This window comes from Stegostoma tigrinum, unplaced genomic scaffold, assembly GCF_030684315.1.
Source record: "Stegostoma tigrinum isolate sSteTig4 unplaced genomic scaffold, sSteTig4.hap1 scaffold_290, whole genome shotgun sequence".
In the NCBI taxonomy this organism is placed as follows: Eukaryota; Metazoa; Chordata; class Chondrichthyes; order Orectolobiformes; family Stegostomatidae; genus Stegostoma; species Stegostoma tigrinum.
The window spans coordinates 99618-122100 of NW_026728218.1; the positions used below are offsets into that span (position 1 = coordinate 99618).

The following is a 22483-nucleotide window of genomic DNA, read 5'->3' on the forward strand; positions in this document are numbered from 1 at the left end:
ACCAGCTCACCCATTCGTATATGTGAAATTTCAATAATTTGTACAATTGATAGTTAAGATAGACTCTGTAAGATTCAGGTCGTATATCCGAAGATTCTGAGGTGGCATATGGGATATGAGTAAACGTTAATGCTGGGAAACAGTCGGTGCTTTTCTTTTCTTTTTCAAGAATTGAAACACTATTTTCAATGGACATTTCACCCCATTGATAAGGAGTTCTCTACATTTCCTCTGCGTCACTGCATAAATACATGTGTTTGTGCAGCAGCTCAAGAGGAGGAGTATGTGACAGATTTGCTCAAGGGTTAGATTGCATTATATTAGATTCCCTACAGTGTGGGAACAGACCCTTCGGCCCAACAAGTCCACAGCGCCCCTTGAAGCATCCCACCCAGACCCATTCCACTATAACCCACACCACCCTGAACACTATGGGCAATTTAGCATGGCCGATCCACCTAGTCTGCACATCTTTGGACTGTGGGAGGAAACTGGAGCACCCGGAGGAAACCCACGCAGACACGGGAAGAATGTGCAAACTCCTCACAAATAGTTACCCGAGACTGGAATCGAACCTGGGTCCCCGGCGTTGTGAGGCTGCAGTGCTAACCACTGAGCCAACGAGCCAGTTATTAATATTAACGGAGGCCAGAGAGCAAATTGCTGGAGCATTGACAGACATCTCTGTATCCTCTTGGGCCACAGGCTGGAGGATAATCAATGTTGTCCCATTGTTTAAGGAAGGTAACAGGGATATTCCAGGAAATTACAGTCCTGTGAGCCTCACGGTGGTCGTAGGGAAGTTATTGGAAAAGATCCTCAGAGTTAAAATCTACATGCATTTTGAAGCAAATAGATTTGGTAGTGAAAGGCAGCATGGTTTTGTGTGGGAGAGGCCATGCCTCACCAATTTGATCATGTTTTGTGAGCAAGTGATGAAGATAACTTATAACAAAAAAAAACAGTTACCGTGGTCTACATGGGCTTCAGTAAAGCCTTTGACAAGGTCTCTCATGGCAGGCTGGTACCGAAGGTGAAGTCGCATGGTTTCATGGGTGAGCTGGCAAGATGGATACACCACTGGCCTAGTCATAGGAGACAGAGGCTAGGGGTGGAAGGATGCTTTTCGGAATGGAGTGTTGTGACTTGTCGTGATCCATAGGGATCAGTGTTGGGACAGCTGCTGTTCATGATTGACACAAATTATTTTCAGGAAAACATAGCCGGTTTAATTAATAAGTTCATGAATAATACAAAGCCTGCTGGAGTTGTAGATAATGAGGAGGATTGCCAGACGATACAGCAGAATATAGGCCAGATGGAGGCTGGGGCAGAAAAATAGTAGTTGGAGTTTAATTCCGACACAGGCGAGGCAATTCATTTTGGAAGGTCAGGTACAGGTGGAAACTGTACAATAAATGGCAGAACCCTTAGAAGTATTGATATGCGAAGGGATCTGTGTGTTCAGGTCTGCAGATCCCTGAAGGTAACAGAGCAGGTAGATAAGGTAGTAAAAAATGTCTATGGCATGCTTGCCTTCATTGGCATGGGCATTGAGTACAAGGATAGAAAAGTTATGCTGCAGCTTTATCTAATTTTAGCTCGGCCACGCTTGGAATTTTGCATACAGTTCTGGTCACCACAAGACCAGAGGGATGAGAATGCTTTGGAGAGGGTACATAAAAGGTTTGTTGGGATATTGATTGATTTGGGGAATTTTAGCTATGGTTTAAGGTTGGATAGACTGGTTGTTTTCACTGGAACACAGGAGGCTGAGGGGGACAATCTGATAGACGTTTGTAAGAATGTGAATGACATGGATAGATTGGAAAGAATGAGGGGTTTTTTTTTCCCCAGTGTGGAGGGGTCAATTACTAGGGGACACAGGTGCAAAGTGCATGCAGGAAAAGTTTTTAAAAAATGTGTGAAGCAGGCTTTTCACGCAATGGGTGGTCAGTGCCTGGAAGACACTGTCAGAGGAAATGGTGGAGGCAGACACAATACCAGCATGCAAGAAGAACCTGGGCGAACACCTGAATAGGAAGGGATTGGAAGGCGTACTAGCCCTGTAAGTGAAGACATTTTTGGTATGGAAAGGCAAAATTTGTCAGAGCAGCAGTGTTGGTCCAAAGGGCCAAGTCTTGTGTTATATTCCTGAACAATCTTGAGTGTACTAAGAATTACACTGATAAGCCAAGTTAAGTTCTCTGTCCAACTCATGATGTAACACATTCAAGCATTCAGAAGGTATGCTCAGGTTGAAGAGACAATGCTTTAGAATTGAGATGAGGAGGAATTTTCTTCAGCCAGAGTTTTGTGAATCTCTGGATCTTGTTGCTGCAGAGGGCTGTAGAGGCCAAGTCATTGAGTGTATTTAGAACATAGACATCGAACAGTACAGCCCTTCGGCCCACAAAAATAATCGCATTAGAATCCGTGCTAACATGGAAACATGTCCTGGCAGTTCAACACTGAAACAAAACAAAGAACGATGGATGCTGAAGGCCTGAAAGAGAAACAGAAATTGTTGGAGAAACTCAGCAGGTCTGGCAGCATTTGTGAAGAGAGGAAACAGAGTTAAAGTTCAACAACCTTATTCCAGACTTTGATCAACTGTGTGCCTCTCGATACAGCAGGTCGTTTCTTCTCAAGCCTGAAACACGAAGGGCATAGGGCCAGTTGTTTGACCCTAGGCACATGCAGAGAAGGTTGCAAAACTGAGAGGATTTCCTTTCTCCTGTACATGCACAGGGTCAGGCGTCAGCTGATCCTGCATTCAGTGATAGCTGGCGAGATTCTGGAGGAGACCAGAAACAAAGACGCGTACCCGACACCACGATAAAGTGATGCTGCATCCTGAAAACTTTGTCGGCAACCACCGCTCCATTGGTTGGAATTTACTAAACCCAGATCCAACAGCCTTCCCTCACTGGAGATTGGATGAATGAGAGGTGATCTCATTGAAAGTTATTGGATTCTTGTGGGGTTTGACTGGATAAATGTTGACAGGGTGTTTCCCCTCATGGGAAAGTATAGGACTACAGGGTATTGTCTCAGAATAAAGGGACGCCAATTTAAAATTGTGGAGAAATTACTTCGGTCAGATGATTGCGAGTCTTTGGAACTCCTGGCTAAAGACAGCTGTAGGAGCAGAGCCCTAATTGATATTTAAGGCTTAGATAGATTTTTGATCAGTAAGAGAATCAAGGGAAAGTCCAAGAAAGTGGATGTGAGGAGTGTTGGTCAGCCATGATCCTATTGAATGTGCAACAGCTTCGAGGGGCTGAACACCCTCCTACTACTCCCATTTCTACGGGTCTTGAGCATACTCTCTGTAAACCCCGATGACTGCTGTGCTAGCACTTGCTCTCCTTCCCAGAATTGCTCAGGTTGAAGAGACGATGCTTTACAACTGAGGTGAGGAGGAATTTCTTCAGCCAGAGGGTTGTGAATCTTTGGATCTTGTTGCTGCAGAGGTCTGTAGAGGCCAAGTCACTGAGCGTATTTAGAACACAGAAAATATAACAGTACAGCACAGTCCAGGCCATTCGGCCCACGATGTTGTGCCAAATTTTTATCCTAATCCTAAGGTCTATCTAACCGCCACCCCTAACTTATACTATGAACCATACGTCTGTCTAATAGCTACTTAAATGCCCCTAATGAGGCCAACTCCACTACCCTCTCCAGCATTCCACGACACCCAACCACTCTCTGAGTAAAGAACCTACCTCTGACGTATCATCTATATCTACCTCCACTCACTTTAAAACTACGCCCGCTCATAATAGCTACCTCCACCCTCAGAAAAAGTCTCTGGCTGTACACTCTATCTATACCTCTGATCATTTTGTACACCTCTATCAAGTCACCTCTCACCCTTCATCGTTCTGAAGGGAAAAGCCCTGGGTCTCTCAACCTTTCCTCGTAAGACCTTCCCTCCATTCTAGGCAACATCCTGGTAAATCTCTTCTGCCCCCTTTTCCAACACGTCCACATCTTTCCTGTAATGAGACGACCAGAACTGGGCACATTGCTCCAGATATGGCCAAACCCTGGTTTTGTATCGCTGGAGCATAACCTCACGGCTCTTGAACTCAATCCCTCCATTAATGAAAGCTAACACACCATACGCCTTCTTAACAACTCTATCCACACAGGTGGCAGCTTTCAGGGAACTGTGGGCATGAGCCCAAAGATCCCTCTGCTCCTCCACACTGCCAAGAATCTTTCTGCTAACCCTGTATTCTGCTTTCAAGTTTGTCCTTCCATAATAAATCACCTCACACTTTTCAGGGTTAAACTCCATCTGCCACTTCTCAGCCCAGCTCTGCATTTTCTCAATGTCTCTTTGTAACCTAGAACAGCTCTCCACACTGTCCACAACGTGACCCACCTTCGTATCATCCACAAACTTACTCATGCAGTCGTTCATCCAAAACATTTACAAAAATCACAAATACAAGAGACTCTGGAACAGATCCTTGTGGTACACCACTCATAACTGAGCACCATGTTGAATATTTTCTATCCACTACCACCCTTTGTCTTCTAAAGGTCAGACAATTCTGAATCCAATCTGCCACATTTTCCCCTATCCCATGCCTCCTTGCCTTCTGCATGAACCTACCATGGGGAGCCTTATCAAATGCCTTACTTAATTGCATGTATACTATATCCACTGCTCTACCTTCATCCACGTGTTTGGCCACCTCTTCAAAAAATTCAGTAATGTTTGTGAGGCATGATCCAACCCTCACAAATCCATGCTGACTATTATGAATCAAACTGTGCCTTTCCAACTGATCACAAATCCTATCCCTCAGCGCCCCTTTCAATAGTAATAATGCCCACCAGTGAAGTAAGACTAACTGGCCTGTAATTTCTGGGGTTATCCCTATTATCTTCTTTGAACAAGGGAATAATTTTGCCTCTCTCCAATCTACCGGTACTATACCCGTGGACAGTGAGGACAAATAGATTATCGCCAAAGGCCCTGCGATCTCTACCCGTGTGTCCCATACAATCCTTGCATAAATCCCATTAGCCCCGGGGCTATTCAGGTTCCTCAACATTACTTGTACACTTTCCTTACTAATATTGATCTCCTCTAGTCTACCAGCCTGTCTCACACGGTCCTCCTCTACAACAAGGTCCAGGAGTTCATAACTAGGAGTTCCGGGAGTTCATTAACGAGGAGGCCATAAGCAGAGGGCACAGGTTTAAGACCGAGGTAGATAGGTTTTATCTCAGGCTTGATACAGTGCTCCAGTGAAGCTCAGTGCAAGCTGGAAGAACAGCACTTCATTTTTCCATTGGGGATCTGCAGCCTTCTGGACTCAGTATCGATTTCAACAAGCTTGAGCACCTTCCCCTTACTTTTGCCCACTCTCATACACCAAAATTTGTTATCACATTGTCGACTATTAATCACAACCCATTGCTCGCCATTAGTTGTCCCCATTAGCAGCTATTTATTCTCCTTGGCTGACCATTGCCAATTTCTGTGCCTATTCAACTGTTTGTCTTTCTTTTGGGCTATATTTTCACCTGACATTTACTCTTACCCCCTGTCTGCACCCTATCCACTGCATAAACAACTGCTTTTTACCATCAGTTCTGAAGAAGAGCCACTGGGCCTGAAATGTTAACTCTGATTTCTCTCCATATATGTTGCCAGACCTGCTGACTTCCTCCAGTCATTTCTGATTTTGTTTCTGATTTCCAGCATCCGCAGTCCTTTCCATTTCCCATTGAGTCTAGGAGGTGGGATGTCAAGCTGCAGCTGTAATATGGCATCGGTGAGGCCACTTTGCAAACATTGCACTCACTTTTACTTGCACTGCTTTGGGAAGGATGTTGCGAAACTAGAAAGGGTACAGAAATAAAATGACAAGGATTTTGCCAGGACTGTATGATTTCCATGATAAGGAGAGGCTGGATAGTGTGGTACATCTTTCCCTGGAGCTTCCCTGAAGCTGAGGAGTGACATTAGACATGTTTTTAAAACCACAATGGACATTGATAACATGAATAGCCAAGCTATTTTTACAAATGTAATGGAGTTCATAAATAGAGGGCACAGGTTTAAACTGGGAGGGGAAAGATTTAAAAGGCAAATGAGAGGCAACTTCTTTCACAAAGAAAGTGATGCAGTCAAAGGAAGTAGTAGAAATGGGCACAATTACAACATTAAAAAGATATTTGGACTGGTACATGGAACAGGAAAGGATCAGCGAGATATGGGCCAAATGCAGGAAAATGGGATTAGCCCAGTTTAGGAAACCTGGCTGGTGTAGATAAGTTGTGCTGATGGGTCCATCCTCATGCTGTATGACTGTATTCCTCAATGACTGTTTTTGGTCGATGCAGATTCGGTGGGAGGAGGAATCTTTTTTTTCTCTGTTATTAATGTCCTTGCTTCCTTTATGACACAGACAACAAATGTGTGTGTTATCTCGTCAGTGATATGAGAGGAGTGGAGAATTTTGAGTTTTATGTGTTTCACAGATACCATGAGGTTGATGAACTACCGGGGATCAGAGGAATGTTGATACTGTGTCAAGTAACCATAAAGAATTCCGGAGATGGACTGAACGTGGTCAGGGTTGAAGTTCTGTGGTGATTAAGCCCTATGTGAGGGCCTTAGATAGGGTGGATCAGAAAGTGAGACAAGGTCCAGCCAGCTGCACAGAATAAGACAAGGCACTATGAGAGTGTAGAAGGGACAAATAAAAGGGGGAACAGGCAACTAAGTGACCTGAGCACCTGATGAAACAAAAGAACACCCTGGCAGTGGTTACACCATGAGATTGATTGCAAACTTTTCAACTGGTTCCTAAAAGAATTCGAACGATGGTGTTTAAGAAATCTGATGTTGTCCCCATGTGTTGCAGATACTAGCCTAGTCAATCTTCTCTGTGTCCATTGCATTGTCGGTCAAAACTCTACATATTACTCCAGATGTGGTCTTACTGGTGTCCTGTATAATCTGAAACATAGCCTGCCCACTTCTCTATTTGTTTCATCTCAGGGCTAAGTCATTCAGGCCCTGAAGCCTGCTCTGACATTTAACACAATTGCAGGTGACCTCCTCTCAGCCTCAACTACGCTTTCTTGCCCACTCTCCATTACCCTGTATCTCCTCCTCAAATGTATGTGTTGTCCCAGAATGCATTCTGTTGCCCCTCAGGTTCACCTCTCACCTTAAACCCATGCCCTTCAGTTTTGGATGGCACCAATGGCTCAGTCAGTGCTGCTGCCTCCCAGCGCCAGGGACCCAGGTTCAATTCCAGCCTTGGGTAATTGTCTCTGTGGAGTTTACACATTCTCCCCGTGTCTGCATGTGTTTCCTCCAGGACGCGGGTGAGAGATGGATTGGCAGTGGTTAATACAGGGATAGGGTAAGGAGGTCGGTCTGGGTGGGAAGCTCTTCAGAGGTTTAGTCCAGACTCAATGGACTGAGTAGCCTCTATCTGCACTGTGGGGAGTCTATCAATGCATCTTGAGGAGCTCCTACTTCACTTCCATTTCCTGATTTATGACTATTCCTGGAAAATTCCTTGTATCCTGTACAAAACCAAGGAGGCAGACAGTATATAAGAGGCTCTTCCACCCATTGAGTCTGTATTGCCAAAATTATGTTAATATCTACACTTGTTCCACTTCCCACACTGAGTCCATAGCCTTCGATGCCTTCACTCTTCATGTTTTCATCCAAATACCTTTCAAAGGGATCATGTCCCATATTCCCATCACCCTCTGGTAAAAAGTATTGTCTTCAAATGCCCACTAAACCACCTGCCTTCCATTTAAAATGATGCTCCTTTGTTATTGACCATTGAACTGAGGGGATCAGCTGTTTCCTATCTACCCTGTCCATGCCCCTCTTAATCTTACACACCTCACAACCTCCACTGTTCCAAGGAAAACGACCTGAGCTTATCCCAGCTTCTCTACATCACTGAAATCCTCCACCTCAAGCAAGATCCTGGTGAACTGCCTCTGCACTCTCAATAGTGCAATCACATCGATCCTACATTGCACATGCAGTACTCCAGCTGTGGCTTACCCAAAGCTCTGAACGTCTCCAACATGACCTCCCCAACTTTATGCCATGGCCGACAAAGGCAAACATTCCCTGCGCCTTCTGAGCTCTGAGTACTGACTCAAAGTATCTGTCAACTCCTCTGCCATTAAGCTGGGCTTGGATCTGCTTGTGTTAAGAAGAGTTGGATGTGACTTCATTGAAACTTAAGAAGATCCTAAGGGGTCTTGGCAGGATGGGTGTGGAAAGTGTGCTTCCTTTCGTGGGAGAAACACAAACAAAGAGGCCACTGTATAAAACAAAATGATCACCCGTCTGAAACAGAGAATAGGCATTTTCTTCCTCTCAGTCTGTCCTAAGTCTTTGGAAATCTTTTCTTCAAAAGGCAGAGTCTTCAATTACTATTAAGGCAGATGAGGATATATTTTTTGATAAGTGGCCTTGGATGGGGATAATTATAAATGGATGGACAGGAATGTGGAGTTGAGGTTAAATTCATATCAGCCATAATCCTATTAGGTTGAAGAGGAAAATCAAGGGGCCAAATGGCTTATTCATACTGATATATAATCATAGAGTTTTTAACAGCAAGGAAAGAGGCCCTTCAGCCCATTGTATCAGCCCTGGTCAGCAAATGTCCATCTTTTCTACTTCTATTTTTTTTTTGCTCTTGGCCCATAAGTTGAACGTTAGCACATTTCAAGTGTTCATCTAAATACCTCTTAAATACCTTGAGGAGTCCTTTCTTTTGATTCATTCATGGGATGTGTGCATTGCTGGCTCAGCCAGTACATATTGCTCACCACTCATTGTCCAGATGCAGTTAAGAGATAACCACATCACTGTGGGTCTCGCATCACATGTAATGGTAAGCATTGTAGATTCCCTCATCTACAGGACATTAGTGAACCTGATGGGTTTTTTTTAATAATTGACAATGATTTCATGATCATTAAGCTCTTAATTTGCAATTGTTTCTGTGTGATGAGTAATTGCACTGTTTTTGTTTGCAACGTTGCCTTGAAAGTTCCTGCCTTCACTTGTTTGTTCACTGACTGAAAATAAGTACAAGCACTTTGGGACCCAAATTTCTGACCAGTTGAGTTATTACTCCTATAACAAAGGCAAATCCTCTCAATGTCTCAAAGAAATCTTCTCTCCACACCAGGACTAAACATTGAATCATTTCGTCTTATTAGAAGCAATGCCGCTTAGTTTTATGATCAAGCTCCAGATTCTGTGGGCGATTTATGAGATACAAAAGATTTACTTCCCCATCTTGGCTGCAGTCGGTGTGCCAGGTATGTTTTTAGCTACTGCAGGGGTTTCACTTGGGATTGACATATGTAGCAGCTTTGGTTGCGTGTGCAAGTGTTTGATTGCATTGATCACACTTTGAAAATATTCCCATCTGTCTCATTTATTATCTCACTTACTTTCCATCTATCTAACAAACTAACTATCTGTCTGTCTATCTGTCTGTCTATCTGTCTGTCTGTCTATCTATCTATCTATCTATCTATCTATCTATCTACCTATCTATCTATTTATCGATCTATCTACCTATCCATCAATCCATCGATCTGTTTTCTGTCTAGACTATATTGTATAGGGGTTGTGGGGAGACTGAGAAATGTTGGGAAGCTTGGTCCACTTTTCTGTGTGTAACTCTTCCGCTGCACTTTCCCCCAAGAAATGTCAAGGAAGAACAGACAGGTGAAGGACATTCCTCCTCTGCAGTCAGAAAGAGCGGTAACTGAGTTAAGTTAAGTGGGACATCTCTCTCCATCTCCCCTACAACCTCAATGGAGAACAGACACAGGAATGTCAGGGGGTTTGGGCAGGGAGGACTTACCAACTTTAATAGGGGCGCAAGATTGGAGAAAGGCTGAGTCTCAATGTGTGTATTAGTCAAAAGGAAGTTTTCACCATTTACACATAGATGTCTCCAATGGGCTCATGGAGAAAATAATATTTCTTTACTCATTCCATTGTCAATACTATAATTAAAAATTGTCGACTCCCACTTTTTCCACCCAGATAAATACAACAAAGGCCTGAGCAGGTTAATATTGCGATGAGTTGAGCTATGAACAATCTCAATGACACTGAACTGCTGAGTTGCTCATGGTGGGTTAGCTAATTTCGATGTTGAACTAAGGGAGTGTGGAATGTGAAGATAGTGGCTTAGCTACCCAAATTACATGACATGAAGTCTCATCTCAAATACATCTCCACACCAATGACATACCAGACTGTGGTGTATAATATCCTCTCCAATATTTTAGAAGTCAATTTGATACTGAAGACACCTTGCAAGGAGTTAACATTATTTAGTCTTAAAGGAAAGCAGTTGAATTAAGTCAAAGTGTACAGGACAAAAGGGAGAACGGGGAAGGAGTTGGATGAATTTTTATGATCATATTGAATGGCAGAGTAGGCTCAAAGGGCTGAAGGACATATAGATGTCCCCGTGTTTCTGTCAATTTCTTCCAAGGATAATGGGATGCCATTCATCAACAAATTGAACAATGTCAAGCTTAACAAAAGCAATTAGCCAATTGAACCATGGTTTTCAAAGTTTTGCAGGTGTAACGTTTGTGCTACATGCAAGGTCCAGGCAGTGACTATTTCACAAGAAAAGATATGAGCACCTTCCCGTAACAAAATTATCTGAACTCAATCCTCTGTGGTCAAGGTCAAGGGAGTAACACATGAACAGGAAGTGAACCTGACCTATCAACTATCAAACATATAAACTTTTGCAAGAACAGGGAATTCTGCACCCTCTGACTCCCCAACGCTTGCCCACCATCTACAAGGCACAAGCCAAAAACATGCTAAAATACTTCCTCACTGAACATGCCTTCAACAACACCATAGAAGTCAACACAATTTCGCACAAAGTGAATGATGATTGACACCCATCTGCCAAGTTAAATACTTAGTCCTTTCACCACTGAGGCACAATGACATCAGTGTGTACCAAATCAAGCCTACAGTGCCAAAACTCCTCAATGCTCCTTCAACTGTGCTTCCCAAACACGTCTTTCACAAACAGGAGACTAAGGGGCAGTCAACACATGGAAAACACGATGGCTTGCAAGCTTGAGAATGGATTTACTGGCACTAGAGGGCGTGCATCAGAGATTCACTGGGTTTATTTCAGAGTTGAGACGGTTGGCTTATGATGACAGGCTGAATAGACTGGGATTAGATTCATTGGAGTGTAGGAAAATGAGGGGTGGTTCATGTAGAAACATATAAAATTATCAAGAGAAGAGTTAAGATTGAAATTGGGAGGTTGCTCCCACTGGCGGGTGAAACTAGAACAGTAGGGCATAGCCTCAAAATTAAGGGGAACCAGATATAGGACTGAATTGAGGAGGAAGTTGTTCACCCAAAGGGTTGTGAATCTGTGACCTTCCCTGTGAAGCAGTTGAGGCTACCTCATTGAATGTTTTCAAAGCTAAGATAGATAATTCTTTGATTAGTAAAGAAATTATGGGTTGTGGTGAGAGGGTGGTAAGTGGAACTGAAGCTATGAAAAGATCAGCCAGAATCTTATTGAATGGCAGAGCAGGCTGGAAGGGCCAGATGGCCTACTACTTCACGTATATCCTTACTTGAGGCCATATATTTGTGCTTTCACTGCATGGGACCAAAATTCTTAAACTCCTAATGAAAAATTACTGGTGCAGTTCACGATAGCTTTCTCACCATCATGTTACTAAGTGTAGTTCGTGATGTCTATAAAATACTGCTCATGCCCATGATTCCCATATCACATGATAGAACAAAAGTGCCCCTATATGTAACCTAAACTGGTACTAGACTGGAAACATTTAAACAGCAATTATTCATATATTCCTGCTGAATAATGTCCATATTTTTCTCTTGTTTACAGTTAACGTGATAACTATTACGATCCTTGCTCGGGGAAATTGTGGTCTCTCCAAATGTGTAACTTACTACCTGGTGGCCATGGCAACAGCAGATCTAATGGTCGTTATCATTGATCTGATATTGCGGCAGATACCTATTGTTTACTGGGAACAATTTAGCTTGTTCCGAATAATTCCATTGTGCAATATCCATGCCGTTCTGCTTTACGCAGCCACAGATAGTTCTGTCTGGTTTACTGTCACTTTCACCTTCGATCGATTTGTGGCCATTTCTTGCCAGAAACTGAAATCTAAATATTGCACAGAAAAAACTGCAGCTATGGTCATCGGAATAGTGACAGTGTTGAGCTTTCTAAAAAACATTTTCTGGTATTTCCTGTACACAAATGAATATTGGCTTTCAAACAGCTCTTGGTTTTGTCGTGTGGCTCTGACTGTATCTCATTCGCTGGTCTGGGCTATCGTTGAATTAATCCATTACATATTAACACCATTCATTCCATTTATTCTGATTCTTCTCCTCAATGCATTAACGGTCAGACACATATTAATGGCCAGCAGAGCACGCAAGCGACTTCAGAATCGGAGTAATGGTGAGAGTCAAAGTGACCCAGAGATGGGAAGTCGAAGGAAATCTATGATTCTACTGTTTGTGATATCAGGGAACTTCATACTGCTGTGGGTGGTGTTCATGGTTTGTTCTATATTGAGACGATTAGATTACTTAGAATATTCCGTTTCTCTACCAACATTTGTTCGGGAAATTGGTTTAATGCTCCAGCTTTTAAGCTGCTGTACAAATACTTTTATTTACACTCTAACCCAGAGGAGGTTTAGGGAGGAGTTGAGAAGTGGAGTGAACTACTCCCTTTCACTGATGGTGAAACTATGTAGATGATGAGAATTCATGTTTTTTTAACAGTACCTTCTGATCTTGTGTCATGTTCTGCTCATTATTGATACTTTGGAAATTGTTCAAAATCTGATCTATTCCAAAACATTAATCAATTAAACATTCCTAGGCCTGGTGGTCACTGATTCCAGTCAATATTTTTGTCATGGACAGCCAAACCTCTGGTTTTATCACATACTTTCCCAGTAATACCAACTTTTATACACTGCCCACTTTTGAATGTAAGGCACGAATGACCTGTTGTGGCGGGAATGAGCCCTGACTAATACAATTGTTCAATGAACAACCCACTGTTTTTCAATGCCCCGTTATTTGTTGTATCTTTATCATCGCATTGTTGGCACCTTTCTTTGATCCTTGAGCCATGATCTTATTGAAAGCTGGAACACACCGGATGGCTGGAATGGTCTATTGCTGCTTCCATGTCTTATGGTCTCTGCTGGCATTTAAATAGAGATTTCTGCAAATCAAGGCAGGCAGCAGAAAGAAAAATATGTCGAGGCTGAAAAAGGACAGTGGGGCACGGCTACAGTGGGGCAAAGGGAGAACGGGAATCAGTTTATTGCAGTAGTTGATAATCATATGCCTTAACAATGGGACTTTCTTTCGTTTTGTAACTTTCCAGGCAGAGGTCATGACCTTCACTGAAATACCAGTGCCATGAATGCTACAGAGACTGAGAATTAGGCATCATGCTAATTTCTCCAGTTAACTGTTGGTTTGATTGTAAAGCATTTGAAAGGCACCTGAAGATGTGATTTCGTTGATAAACTCATTAATTCCATTCCAGTTCGTCACTGGTGTTGAAACTTGGCGCCCCTTTAAGCCTGAGCCTTCCTTGTACATTCTGTGCAGTGTAAGGTCTCAGCTAACTGTTTTTAATTCAGAATGCTTCTTTCAACATATCCAATAAATAAAAAGTGAACAAAAGAAAGAACGCAAGAATCAACAACATTAGTTGGATCCACAGCAACTTCCGGGGACCTGGGTTTGAATCCCGCCACGGCAAATCGTGGAATTTGAATTCAATTTTTTTAAAAATCGGTGATTAAAAATCTAAAGATGACCACGAACTCATTTTCGATTGTGCAAAAAATCTCGTCTGATTCACTAACATCCTTTAGGGAAGGAAACTGCCATCCTTACCTGGTGTGGCCTACACGTGACTCCAGACCCACAGTAAAGTCTTTGATTCTTCACTGCCCTCTGGGTAATTAGGATTGAGCAATAAATGCTGCCTGGTCAGTGTAGCCCTCATCCTGAATGAATAAAACAAAATTCTTACTCTCAGTTTGAGAGAATAGAATGTATGTGACTTAGAATGGAGGTGGGAAAGAGGATAACAGTCTTGCCAGGCTGCCCCATGGTTCCAACAATCCAATGACATGGTGTCTGCACCCTGCCCCGAGGATTCAGCTTTATTGACAAGAGTACAGGAGGAGAGGGCAGTCTTTGTAAGGTGGTCCTTGTTGTTAACAGTCCTTGTCCGGGAGCTGGCTTGCCCAGATGAAAGAAGGACCAGAAAATGAGCAGGGAGAATTCCCTAAAATTATGTGATGAAAGACCGGTCCAATAATCCTCTTGGGCTGTGAGAGTTTTAATGTTAATGTCGTTAAATATCCATGAACCATCCTCGATTTTCATGGTTGCATCCTTTCTTTGTCTGGTTGACTAAATTATCATATCTCAACTGCATACCTTAACAAATTGAAGAATTGATTGGATTATTACTAACAAATGTTTGATGGCTTGTACTGGTTAAGTGTGGTCACAAACACTGAAATGTAACACTGCTTCAAATAATGCTGTACATTTCAGGATATGTCTAGGAGCTGGCGCTGCACAATTCATGGCGCACAGTTGTAGTCATTGTGACTAGGTCAACCAGGTGGACCACCAAGAATATGAGTTCCCTGATTTGGGGCTGATAGCCTGGTCCAATCAGGGAGTCCTGGTGGACAGATAGAGGCAGGAGTGTCAGAGATTCTGCTCACTCTGATAACTGGCTCTGAGGGAGCTGGATCGGTATCAAGCACTCGCTACATGTAAATAAAGGATGACTTGGGTGGCAGGCCTTTGTCGGGTTATTTCAAAGTGCAGCGTATTTCAGGGATCCGGTGAAAGTACTCTCCTGGATTATGATAGAATATGGTCATCAGCTGCTAGCGGTGTACATTTCGTACACTTTCCCGGGAGATACTAACAGACAGACTGGGGTGTTTTTTTCCATAGAGTAGAAGAGATTGACAGGGGACATGACTGAGCTATATTCAAGTATGAAGATATATGCAGGTTAGACAGGAGGAACATTTCCCCTTGATGGATGTTTTGTAGATTTAAGGTAAAAGGTGGTAGGTTTAAAACGGATATGAGTTAAAGGCCCTTTTCACCCAGATGGATGAGGGGAATCTGGAACTTACTCCCTATAATGGCGATAGATGCAGAACTACTTATAACATTGAAGAAGTATTTAGATATGCATTTGCAATACCAAGGCATGTGAAGGCTATCAGGCAAAGTGCTGGAAAATAGGATTAGAATAGTTAAGTGCTTGTTTTTGACTGGCATGAATGTGATGGGCGGAAGGGCCCTTCTTCTGTGCTACAGACATCTATGACTCCATGACTTAATACAGCATAATGACTAAAAATCCCCCTTCATCTCCACCTGTGACAATGCTGTCACTTTCATAAGATTATTTTGTCCTGTCTTTTTCTTTTGAAGAGAGGCTGTAAAGGCAGAGGCTCTGAACTAGCTACTCAATATACCTTCAATTAACAGATTAGGAGGCCTTTCACTTTTTGTTTGAAATGTTTGGGAAAATAAAAGCAGCTTGAATGGGAATGGCCAGCTGTCACTGAACAAGATTTGTTTTAACTGTAGCATTAGACGATATTTGGTGTCACAGAAGAGTTGGGAGCTTCAGTATGGACAGTACTATTTTAAAGACTTTCCATTTGGTATGAAAAATGCACCAGGCACATTTCAAAGATGAACCAATAAAGTCATTTCAAGATTGCTCAATAATGTGGTGCATATCGAGGACCTGGTCATTTTTAGTCGCACAATGAATGAACATTTACAACATCTATCAGATAATTTCAATCGACTTTGAGAGGCAGGCTTGGTGATGAACCTGGCTGAGAGTGAGTTTGCAAAAGCCCAAGTCTCTTTCCTGGGCCATGCTCTCAGACACAGACAGTTCGCCCTACACTATGTGAAAACAAAGGTTAGTAGGGAGCTTCCCATGCCGCCAGCAATGAGAGGAGTACCACTATTTCAGGAATTGAGTGGGTTTTATTGAAAGTTCATAGCAAAATTTAACAGCTTGGTTGCTCCACTGACTGACTTACTGAAGTGCAGAAAACTTCAGTGAACAGAGGACCGTCCAAAAGCATTTAACAGCCTGAAAGCTGTGTTTACCGCTAACCCACTGTTAGCCACACCTAATTATGGAAAGCCATTCAGAATGGCCTTTGATGTAAGTGATGCAGGTCAGTGAAGTATTCCCACAAGAAGGTGACAAGAAGATAAAAAGACCTATTGGGTATTTTATTCCAGAAAATTGAATAATCAACAAAGCAATTGAGAAGGAGGCCATGAGCTTAGTATTGGTGTTGTAGCATTTCAACATTTCAACAGGTTACACCAGAGTACAACAGAACCTTGATCAGATTGAAGAGTGACAGATGGAGTTTACTTTAGATAAATGTGAGATGCTGTGTTTGGAAAGGCAAATCAGGGCAGGACTTGAATACAACATGATAAGGTCCTGATGTGTGTTGCTGAACAGAGACCTCGGAATGCAGTTTTGTAGTGCCTTGAAAGTGGAGTCACAGGTAGACATGATAATGAAGAAGGCACTTGATGTCTTGCCTTTATTGGTCAGTGCATTAAGTGCAGGAGTTGGAAGGTCATGTCGCAGCTGTATAGAATATTGTTTCGGCCACTTTTGGAATACAGTGTTCAGTTCTGGTCTCCCTGCTGTCGGAAAGATGTTGTGAAACTTGAAAGGGTTCAGAAAAGATTTACAAGGATTTTTCCAGGTTTGGAGGGTTTGAGCCATCGGGAGATGTTGAATAGTTTGTGGCTATTTTCCCTGGAGCATCAGAGATTGAGGGGTGACTTTATAGAAATTTATAAAATCATGAGGGGCATGGATATTGGAAATAGACAAGGTCTTTTCCCCAGGGTGGTGGTGTTCGCAACTAGAGGCCATAGGTTTAAAGTGAGGGGGGGAAGATTTAAAAGGGGCCTAAGGGGGAACATTTTCACGCAGAGGATGGTGCATGTATGGAATGAGCTGCCAGAGGAAGTGGTGGAGGCTGGCACAATTACAACATTTAAAAGGCATCTGGATTGTTAGATAAGCACAGCCATAGAATCACAGAGATGTACAGCATGGAAAAAGACCATTCCAGCCAACCTGTTGCTGCCGATGAGATATCCGAAATAAATCTAGTCCCATTTGCCAGCATTTTCCTATATCCCTAACTCTTCCTATTCATGTACTATTCCAGATGTTTTTCAAATGTTGTAGTCGTACAACTGGGACAAATCTGGTAGGTGAAGTATAATGTGGGAATGTGTGAGGATGCCCAGTGTTTTGGGTAGAGTTGAAAAGCAGCATTATCTTTGATTGAGGACAGGCTGAATAATGCTGTTAAACAAAGTGAACTGTGTGTCCTTGTGCATGAATCACAGAACGCTAACATTAAGCTGTAGCAAATAACTACACACAGTGCTTCACTGTGATCTCACCAATGTCCTATACAGTTATAGTTCCCAACTATGGTGGCTTAGTGGATAGCACTGCTGCCTTCAAATTGTCTCTGTTGCAAGGGGAGTGAAGTACAAGTTCACAGAATCACTACAGTGTGCAATCAGGACATTCAGCCCATCCAGTCTGCATTGACTCGCCAAAGAGCATCCCATCCAGACCCACACTAAACCTGTAGCCCTGCATTTCCCATGTTTAATTCAGCTGCCCTGTAAACTATGGGGAAATGGCCAATCCATATAACAGGTGCATCTTTTGACTGTGAGAGGAAACCAACGTAGACATGGAGAGAATGACCAAACTCCATGCAGTCATTCATCCAAGGGTGGAAATTGAATCCAGATCCCTCACGCTGTGAGGCAGCAGTGCTAACTACTGAGCCACCATGGTCGGGAACTGGAACAGTACCAGAATAGGCATCTCAGCCTCAACTCCACTTCCATGTCCATTTCTTGTAACCCATTGCCATAAAAACAATTCGTCCATATCCTCCTCAAACTTAGGAACAAAAACAAAGTTGCTGGAAAAGCTTAGTGGGTCTGGTAGCATCTGTGAAGGAGAAAACAGAGTTAACCTTTGGGGTCCGGTGACCCTTCCTCAGAACTTACTCAATGTCCCAGCATCCACCACATGCTGAGCTAATGATTCCACAGATCTGCAAACCTTTGAGAGAAGCAGTTCTTTCTCTTTTCCATTTTAAATCTGCCAGCCCGTATCCTAAAACTATGAGTCGCCCCCTTCAACAATGCCATACAAGAGGAAACACCCTCTCTACATCAACTTTTCCAATCCCCTTTAGCATCACATGCACCTCAATTATATCCCCTCACATTCGTTTGAACTCCAGGGAAGATAGGCCTAAACTGCTCAATCTCTCCTCATAAGACAAACTCCCCATCTCTGGAATCAATCTAGAGAACCTCCTCTGCACTTCCTCCAATGCATCCACATTCCTCCTCAAGCAGGAGACCAAAACTATACACAATATTCCAGGTACAGTCTCACTAATGCCTTGTACAATGGCAGCAACACATCTCTACTTTTATACGCGACACCTTCTGCAATAAATGTCAGAGTATGAGAAATGATATCATTGAGAAATATAAGCTCCTGAGGGGATGCGACGGGCTGGACACATCATTATTAAGCGACGTTCATTTATGGGATGTGGCTGTCACTGGCTGGATCAGCATTTATTGCCCATCCCTAATTGCACCTTGAGAATATGGGTGTGAGCTGCCTTCATGAACTACTGCAGTCTGTGTGCATTAGGCTGACTCAAGATGTGTTGGGGAAGGATTTCCAGGCTTGTGGCCTGGCAAAGGTGAAGGAACAGTGGTATGCTTCCAAGCCAGGGTGATGAGTGGCTTGGATGGGCCTTGTCAGAGAAATCCAGAATTAGGGGGCATAGATTAAAAATAATTTAGGCCAGAGATGAAGATAAAAGCTGTGTGTCAGAGGATAACTGGCACCATGGTTCCCCAGAGAAGCTGGTTCACTGAATGTAATCAAGGATGAGACAGATCTTTGATTGACTTGTAAGTTAAGAGATATTTGGTACAAAATCATGGAGTCAATGCCAAAATCAGGTCAACCTGATTTGCAGGAATGGTTAATGCATCTCTTTTCCTTCTGTCTCTCTTTCCTAATAGGTCTTCTGTTACTTGGCCAGCGTCTTCATTGGTATGGGCATTCAACAGCCAGTCCATATCATTAATGGTGTTGGGGTCATCAGCACTGCCTTTGCTGTGGCCTCTGTGAGTATGCGAGATGCTACTGACTCTGTGAAGCACGCCCACTGGTGGAAAATGTTAGCCCCGATGTGGGGCTTCCTGAAACAACATTCCATTCAGTCCAGGACAAGGGGTGTGAGGGGCCTGTCATCTCACCAAGACTTGCCTCCCTGTGGTCTCTATCAGCACTAACCCCGAGGCTTTCCACTGACAAAGCACTTTCTGCCTCAGAGTAAAATGTAGTGGACATAGCTGGTTATCTCTCACACACCAAGTTCACCCAGACTGCGTTGTGCTTGTGAACTCCTGGATTAATCATATTTTGGAGATTAGGACAGCAAGGATATTGAATAATGGAATCCTTACAATGCAGAAAGAGGCCATTTAGGCACTTGAGTCTGCATCAATCCTCTGGAGGATGTGTCCCCCAGACCCAACCATCTCCCTGTAATCTCACATTTACTGTGACTAACTCATCTAGCTTTCATGTCCCTGGATAGACTGGCCACTCCACCGAATCTAAGCATCCTCATACTGTAGGAGGAAACGAGAGCATCCAGCAGAAACCCACACAGACATGGCGAGAACATGGAAACTCCACACAGACAGTCACCAGAGGCTGGAATTAAATCGAGGTCCGTGGTGATGTGAGGCAGGGATGGGAACCACTCAGCCACCATGTTACTTTGCTGGAAGTGTTTGATGGGAACAGTGTACAAAGAGCTTTATTTCCATTTTAAAAGTGTAGAGAGTGCTTTACTCTGTACCTAATGTCATGCTGTCACTGTGCTGGGAATGTTTGATGGGAACAATGTACTGCACAGTGACCCTGGGACAGAGGGAGGAAATATTAGTTCAGTTTCCCGTTCCTGATCTTTCTCCCCCTGCTCCCACCCTCAATGCAAGGACTTCTCTCCTGGTCTGAGTCTGGAACAATTTACAGGATTTCAACTGAAGTTGTCTCCCTATTTTCTGCAATATTAAAGCAAATGGGAAACCAAGATTAGCTAAAAGGTCGGGAGTGGAAGTAAGTTATGAAGCTTGTATGGGTATGCTGTGATTGGTGGGGTGCACCAAGGATCCAGATTTGGACCCTAACCACTGACAAGACAGAGAAATGATCTGGGAGTGGGGTCCAAACGGAATATATCCATACTCCCAGACGACATAAAGCTTGGTTGGAAAGTGTGCAAATGAGAAATGAAGTAAAGTGTCTTCAGGAGGTTTGGGACACACTGGCGAGCAGGAGAGCACCAAGTAAGTAATTACAGCACATTCCTAGTCTCTTACTGGAAAGAGATGATTGATGTTTAACCAGTGTGTCACCGTGCCTCAGGCAATGGGAGAGCTTGAGATCCTCATGGCAATCTGAGATGCTGGTGGGAATTGAAATTTTACGTATCAGCTGCAGAGCCAAATGAGTCACCCTAATCTCTACCGTGAGTGAGTATCATGGTGTCAGCTGTAGGGAATGGCCCCAGAGGGGGAAAGGTGGAAACTGTTGTTTGTGCTGAACTATAGATGTACCTTTGCAAATCTCTCAGCATCTTTTGATGTCAAAATTAATGGATGGATAGCAGTCTGTAAAACAATTAAAAAGATCATTTCCCTGTGAAGCATACTGGGATGTTCTTGGATGGTGTAAAAGCAGAAATGGCTGGATAAGCTCAGCGGGTCCGGCAGCACCTGTGGCAAGAGATCAAAGCTGATGTTTTAGATCAAGCAAACTTTCCTCATAACTATTGGTATCTCAGAAAATGTTAGTTTATATGCACAAGGTAGAGTAGATGCAGGGGGTGGAGGTTGTTAAGGACTGAATGGTGGGTGGGGATAAAGCCCAAAAAGAGAGAAGAACAGTCAGACAGGCAACGGAGTGGATAACAATCTGGTTAGGAGAGTGAATAGCTCTTAATGGGGACTGTTACTGTCTAACAATTGGTTCCATGTACTAGCATACCATGTGATAACAAAGCCCAGTGTCTGGGCTTTGGGGTAAGGACGTGGGGGAATTCAAACATAAAAATTGTTGAACTCAATATTGAGTCCAAAAGGCTGTAGAGTCGCCAAATGGAAAATGAGGTGCTTGGTGTTCCAGATAGCACTGAGCTTTGCTGGAACACTGCTGCAAACCTGAGAACGAAATGTTGGCCAGGGAACAGGATGGTGTGTTGAAGTATCAGGCAACAGGAAGCTCAAGGTCTTTTATGTGGACAGAACATAGGTGTTCTGTGAAGCAGTCACCCAGTCTATACTTCATTTCTTCAATGCAGATGGAGACCACATTGTGAGCAGTGATTACAGTAGACTACATTGAGTGAAGTGTTTTACCTAGAAGGTGTGTTTGGGCCCTTGGATAATGAGGAGGGAGGAGGTAAATGGGGAGGTGTTATACCTTTTGCGGTTGCAGGAGGAGGTGCAGTGAGGCTGTGGGGTGGAGTGCTGGGAGTGAAGAAAGACTGGACCAGGGTGTCCCAGAGGAAATGGTTCCAGCAGAAGGTGGATAAGGGAGGGTAGAGGAATATGGGTCTGGTGGAAGCATCTTGCTGGAGGTTGTGGAAATGGAGGATAATGATCTACTAGATGTGAACATTGGTGGGATGGTAGGTAAGAACAAGGGGGAACCTATCACTCTTGCGGGATAGAAGAGCAGGGATGAGGGACGAAGTGTGGGAGATAGGTCAGACCCAGGTACAGGCCCTGAAAACAACAAGGAAGATGAACATTTCAAAGGTTGCCTTGTTGAAGTTGGCATCATTGGAACAAACCAATGGAAATGGAGGAACTGGGAGAATGGATTACAGTCTTTACAGGAAGCAGGGTGTGAGGATGTACAGTCATGATAACTGTGGGAGTCACTGGGTTTGTGGTGAATATTAGTGGCGAGTCTATCCTCAGAAATGGAAACAGATATCGAGGAAGGGAAGGGAGGAATCAGAGATGGGCCAGGTGAAGGTGAGAATTGGAAGTGAAATTGATAAAGACTTTTGACCAGATTGCAGCCACTTTCTGCAGAAAAGACTGTCTCCTGAACCAGCAATTCAAGCAGAACGGCATTGAATTTGAATACCTTGATGATAACTCCAGCATGTGAGTAAGTGAGAGAGA

General features: G+C 43.4%; 1 protein-coding gene across 1 annotated transcript; it reads left to right on the forward strand.

Annotated features, from left to right (window-relative positions):
• The first annotated feature begins 9209 nt into the window (after positions 1–9209).
• On the forward strand, positions 9210–12911 carry LOC132208094 (probable G-protein coupled receptor 139). The gene is made up of 2 exons (XM_059643840.1): positions 9210–9348; positions 11955–12911. Exons 1-2 carry the CDS (start codon positions 9252–9254, stop codon positions 12848–12850), a joined length of 993 nt encoding a protein of 330 aa, XP_059499823.1. The 5' UTR covers positions 9210–9251; the 3' UTR covers positions 12851–12911.
• Positions 12912–22483: the final 9572 nt, after the last annotated feature.

Bases quoted from the DNA above. Each gene is read 5' to 3' on its own strand.
- LOC132208094 (XM_059643840.1), top strand. From the start codon at position 9,252: ATGCCGCTTAGTTTTATGATCAAGCTCCAGATTCTGTGGGCGATTTAT. The intron at 9,349-11,954 runs GTATGTTTTTAG...TCTTGTTTACAG, and splicing joins GGCTGCAGTCGGTGTGCCAG to TTAACGTGATAACTATTACG.